This window comes from Otolemur garnettii, unplaced genomic scaffold (assembly GCF_000181295.1).
Source record: "Otolemur garnettii isolate 467f Iridium unplaced genomic scaffold, OtoGar3 scaffold00182, whole genome shotgun sequence".
NCBI lineage: Eukaryota > Metazoa > Chordata > Mammalia > Primates > Galagidae > Otolemur > Otolemur garnettii.
This window is the reverse complement of record NW_003852577.1, coordinates 2,601,602-2,607,816: the sequence shown is the minus strand read 5'-3', so window position 1 is coordinate 2,607,816 and position 6,215 is coordinate 2,601,602. Positions and strand designations below refer to the sequence as shown.

Here is a 6,215-nt window from a genome sequence, read left to right as displayed (position 1 = left end):
AAAAAAAAAAAAAAAAAACTTTTGTAAGGGAGGAGCAAGACAGCAGCCGAGTTAACAGCTTCTTTGCAACTGGGAATGGTGAAACTGGGGAGAGAAGACTCCAGGCATACCTGGAGTCTGCCCAGACACATCCCTTTGGGGACATAGGGTGTCAATGAGGACCCCATGAGGAGGACAGAAGTAGTGGAGAACTGGACTCATCGAAACCTTAGTTCAAAGTCACAGTAACTTAATGAGCAAGAGGATGTGAAAGGAAAATTAGGTGAAGGAAACAGAAAAGAAAACACTCATGAGGAAGAATCAGCAGAGAAATCCTGGGATTCCACCTATAAAGAAATGTTAGAAATGACAGAAAGGGAATTGAGAATACACATGATGAAAACAATGAAGGAAATGATGGAAAACAATGAAGGAAACTGCTGATGAAGTGGAAAATAACCAAAAGGAAATACAAACACAGAATCAAGTAAGAGATGAACGACGTGAAGAATATAGGAAGGATATAGCAGAGCTGAAGGAACTGAAGCAGTCAATGAGGGAACTCTAAGATGCAACAGAAAGTATCAACAAAAGATTAGACTATGCAGAAGAAAGAATCTCGGGGAGGACAAAGCTCTTGAGAGAACTCAGATAGTTAAAGAGGCAGAAAAGAAGTGAGAAAGCAGAATATTTTCACCGACAGAATATGGGACTTTATGAAGTGTTCAACCATCTAAGTTATGGGTATCCCAGCAGGGAAAATTGATCATACCCTAGGATATAAAACAAACTTCAACAGAATCAAAAGAATTGAAATTTCACCTTGTATCTTCTCAGACCACAAGGCACTAAAGGTGGAACTGAACTCCAACAAAAACTTTCAACCCCCCACAAAGGCATGGAAATTAAACACCCTAATGCTGAATGACAGTTGGGTGTAAGAAGAAATAAAAGAGGAAATAATTAACTTCCTTGAGCATAACGATAATGATGACACAAGCTACCCAAACCCATGTGATACAGGAAAAGCAGTTCTGAGAGGAAAATTTATCCCTTTTAGATGCCTACATTCGAAAAACAGAAAGAGCACCATCAACAAACTCACAAGCCATCTCATGGAATTGTTAGTCTTCTGCTAAGCCTAAAAGACAGCAGAGGAAAAGAAATATCCAAAATTAAATTCAAGATCAAAGAAATTGAAAACAAAAGAATCGTTAAGAAAATGAAACAAGGAGTTGTTTTTTTGAAAAAATAGATAAACCTTTGGCCAGATTAACTAGAAATAGAAAAGTAAAATCTCTAGTAAACTCAATCAGAAATGATAAAGGGGAAATAACAACTGATGCCACAGAGGTACAAGAGATTATCTCTGAATACTATCAGAAACACTATACCCCCAAATTTGACAATGCGAAGGAAATGAATCAATGTTTGGAAACACGCCCTCCCTGGACTTAGCCAGGAAGAAATAGAACTCCTGAACAGACCAGTTTCAAGCACTGAGATTAAAGAAACAATAAAAAAGCTTCCAACAAAAAAATGCCCTGGTCCATATGGCTTCACACCAGACTTCTATCAACCCTTCAAAGAAGAGTTTACTCCCATACTACAGAAATTATTCCAAAAAATTGAGGAGGAAGGAATCTTCCCCAACACATTCTACGAAGCAAACATCACCCTGATAACCAAAACCAGGAAAAGACCCAAGGGTGCCGGCCCCATATGTCAGAGGTGGTGGGTTCAAAGCCAGCCCTGGCGAAAAAAGAAAAAGAAAAAATTAAGAAAATGAAATACCTAGGAATATGCCTAACAAAAGAGGTGAAGGACCTCTAGAAGGAAAATTATGAAATCCTAAGAAAGGAAATAGCACAGGGTATTAACAAATGGAAGAACATACCATGCTCATGGCTGGGAAGAATCAACATGGTTAAGATGTCTATACCTCCCAAAGCAATCTACCGATTTAATACCATCCCTATTAAAATAACAACATATAATTTTTAAGATTTGGAAAAAATGATTCTGCGTTTTGTATGGAACCAGAAAAAACCCCATATAGCTAAGGCAGTTCTTAGTAATAGAAACAAAGCTGGGGGCATCAACATACCAGGTTTTAGGTTGTACTACAAAGCCATAGGGGTCAAGATGCATGGTACTGGCATAAAAATAGAGACATAGACATTTGGAATCAAATAGAAGACCAAGAAATGAAACTAACATCTTACAACCATCTAATCTTCGATAAACCAAACAAGGACACACCTTGGGGGAAGGACTCCAATGGTGCTGGGAGAGTTGGATATCCATATGTAAAAGACTGAAACTGGACCCACAGCTTTCTCCATTCACAAAGATTGATTGAAGATCGATAAAGGCCTTAAATTTAAGGCATGAAACAATAAAAATCCTCAAAGAAAAGCATAGGAAAAACATTGGGGGATATTGGCCTGGGGGAAAGATTTTATGAAAAAGACTGCTGTGGCAATTGCAACAACAACAAAAATAAACAAATGGGAGTTAATTAAACTGAAAAGTTTCTGTACCATTAACGAGACAGTAACCAAAGCAATAGACAACCTACACAGTGGGAAAGGATATTTGTATATTTTAAATCAAGACAAAAGCTTGATAACTATGATCTATAGAAAACTCACATTAATCCACATGAAGAAAGCCAACAATCCCATGTATCAATGGGGAAGAGACATGAATAGAACCTTCTCTAAAAAAGACGAATGGCTAACATGAAAAAATGCTTATCATCCCTGATTATTAGAGATATGCAAATTAAAACCATCCTGAGGTACCATCTAACCCCAGTGAGAATGGCCCACATCACAAAATCTCAAAACTGCAGATGCTGGCGTGGATGTGGAGTAAACAGAACACTTTTACGTTGCTGATGGGACTGCAAACTAATACAACTTTTTTGGAAGGCTGTATGGAGAACCCTCAAAGAACTCAAGCTAGATCTCCTATTTGATCCTGCAGTCCCATTGCTGGGAATCTACCCAGAAGGAAAAAAATCCTTTTATCACAAAGACACTTGCGCTAGACTGTTTATTGCAGCTCAATTTACAATCGCCAAAATATGGAAACAGCTTAAATGCCCACTAACCCAGGAATGGATTATAAACTGGTATACCATGGAATACTATTCAGCCATTTTAAAAAATGGAGACTTTACAGCCTTTGTATTAACCTGGATGGAAGTAGAACACATTGTTCTTAGTAAAACATCACAAGAATGGAGAAGCCATGAGTCCTATGTATTCAATTTTGATATGAGGAAAATAATGTTTGTAAGGGCCAGGCATGGTGGCTCGTGCCTTTGATCCCAGCACTTTGGAAGGCCGAGGCAGGTGGTTTGCCTGAGCCAGAGTGAGACCTCGTCTCTATAAACAGCCAGGAATTGTGGTGGACACCTGTAGTCCTAGCTACTTGGCAGGCTGAGGCAGGAAGATTACTTACTTGAGCCCAAGTGTTTGAGGTTGCTGTGAGCTGTGAGCCACGGTGCTCTATCGGGGCAACAATGTGAGACTGTCTAAACCAAAAAAGAAAAACCTAAAAACCTTTTGTAGTATTCTGCATGGTGCACATTCATCATCACATCCTTCCCGAGTGCTTCGTTGATCCTTCAAACTGTCCAGGCTGCATTGGTTCCATGATACATCTCGTATGCGAAAATACTATGAAATTGTTGTTATCCATGATTTCATAAAAAAGTTGTCATAAAAAAATTTTGAAAGATAAAATCATAAGCCAAAAATCAGCACTTGAAATAATGAGGATGTACCTTCATGACAAAAAAAAAAAATCCCAAGAAGTGTCAAAGTGAAACATCAGAGATACCAACTGTCAAACTCAGTACTTAAGGAAATCAGGTCCTTTTTAGTTGTCTTGGTCTCACCTGACAGGGCGTAACTCATTCAGGCGTACATCTAGAACACTACAGGGGTCCTCAAACTTTTTAAATAGGGGCCAGTTTACTGTCCCTCAGACCTTTGGAGGGCCAGACTGCGGGCCCCAGGACGAGTTGGCTGCTAAGCAGGATGGACAGCAGCGGCAGAAACACCCAGTGGGCCAGATAAATGTCCTAGGTGGCCTGTTGCCCACGGGCCGTAGTTTGAGGACGCCTGCAGTAGATGGTGGGGAGGGAAACTCATGTGCCTACTTAGAAGTCCAGTGAGTCCAAACGAAAACACAGTTTTGAAAAAAAGCATATTGAGCCATTTCATCAAAGTAACTGTGCCAGATGTAGGTGACTGTTGAGTGCTTCTTTGCTCTGTGTCCTGTGTCCAGTGTGTGTCTGACCAGTTTTCCTTCTTCCCTCTTGGAGCAGTTTTACTCTGGGCACCGGTCCCCTCACATTCCGTACAAGCTGCTGCACCTGGTGTGGACCCATGCACGGCACCTGGCGGGCTACGAGCAACAGGATGCCCATGAGTTCCTCATCGCGGCCCTGGACGTCCTTCACCGGCACTGCAAAGGTGGGCCCTGCCCCTCTTTCCTGGCCTAGTGTCAGGCAGGATGTTCTCCTTCCAGGGTGCAGAGCGCATGTGGCTGGCATTGAACTGTGTTACAGACTTTATCTTTTTTTTTCTCCCAATAAGAAGACTTCCTAATTATCTCAGAGAGTTTCTTTGTTGTTTAAGAGAAGAGAAAATAGCTTTATTGTTGTGGCTGTCTGTCCTCCCTGACTGTCATGAGAAATCTCAAGACCCCCCGGTTTGAGGTCTTTGCCTGCCTGGGTGGTTCTGGGGTCATGAGGCCTGAGGCCTCTGAGTCATCCCCAGATGCCCCTGACCAGGCAAACTGTTTCTACCCCCCACCCCACCCCCTGACAGGGCTCTCTAGGACTAAAGTCTGCTCTGTAGCCCACCATGTGCCTGCCAGCACTGCCTGATCAAGTCAGATCCTTTTGTGATTCCATTTAAGAGCCTTTTGTTTTATTTTATTTTATTTTATTTTTTTGAGTCTCAAACTGTTATCCGGCGCAGAGTGCTGTGGCATCATAGCTCACAGCAACCTCTAACTCAGGCTCAAATGACCCTCTTGCCTTAGTTTTTTTGTTTTTAGTAGAGACGAGATCTTGCTTTTGTTTAGGCTGGTCTTAAACTCATAAGCTCAAGCAATCCACCCTCCTCAGCCTCCCCAGAGTCATTATAGGCGTGAGGCACTGTGCCTGGCTGACCCTTTTGTTTTAAAGTCTCTCTCAGAATCTTACTGGAACTTGGCTTCTTCCATGATAACATAGTTGCACAGTCCAGCTCCAGACAGTGGTGCCCTGCTTTCAGATATGTGTGAGTTTTGACAGTTTGGGGGCCAGAGGTGGGCACTGAGGACTGGATGATTTGACCAAGCCCAGCTCCTCTCTCCACTGTGGGTGGCCCAGCTGAAGGGCCAGCCTGACGCTGTACACAGGTCCCAGTAGAGCTGTTCTCAAACTTGAGTGGGCTGCTCATTTGGGGTACCTTTGAACAGAAGGAGGGGGTGTGGGGTCACAGGTGGTGATGCTGATGCTGTACTCTGAGGACCACTGTGCTCAGGTGACAAGTAACCTGGCTGCCCCTGGATTACCTGTGGCCTGTGGGCTGGGACGGCTAGTTGTAGGCAATATCCTTCTGTCTGATACTCTTAAATTGGTGTCTTTTGAAAAAGTCCTATTTCCTGGTTCACTCTGTTGAAGAGCCCTGTGAGCTGGCCTTCCCTGTGTCCTTGTTAGCCTGTTGGCTAAGCTGCTGACCCAACAGTTGCCGTGTAGGGTCAGAGGTCCAGCTCAGAAGTGACCTGCATTTGAGGTAAGATGACTGATTTTAATCCACTGCTCATGAAATTGGGTTGTGTTTTTTGGTATGTAAATTTTTTCTGCTGAAAACATACATGTGATCCATTCTTCCTAGGAATCAAGTAAAGTTGCTCAGTAGCTTAGGTACGGTTTAGTCGCTTACTATGATTTATAGCATACATACAGAAAGGTGTCACTGTGGAAGATTATTAAATTGTTATTCCAAGCACCTGGTTAGAATAATTAAGAGTCTTCTGCAGGTACCAGAACTGAAAATCAATTGTTTGAAAATTACTTACTGTGGGTGGCACCTGTGACTTATTGAGTAGGGTGCAGGCCCCATATACCGAGGGTGGCGGGTTCAAACCCGGCCCCGGCCAAACTGCAACAAAACAATAGCTGGGTGTTGTGGCGGGCGCCTGTAGTCCCAGTTACTTGGGAGGCTGAG

General features: G+C 42.6%; 1 protein-coding gene across 2 annotated transcripts in view; it reads left to right on the top strand.

The window, feature by feature from the left end:
- The window catches only part of USP22 (ubiquitin specific peptidase 22), a 67,400-nt gene that overhangs the window by 35,954 nt on the left and 25,231 nt on the right, over positions 1 to 6,215 (top strand). For both annotated transcript variants that reach the window (XM_012811986.2, XM_023507427.1), the window contains one exon: positions 4,322 to 4,469. In XM_012811986.2, the coding sequence (XP_012667440.1) occupies positions 4,322 to 4,469 (148 nt within the window). The remainder of the gene's footprint in view (positions 1 to 4,321; positions 4,470 to 6,215) is intronic.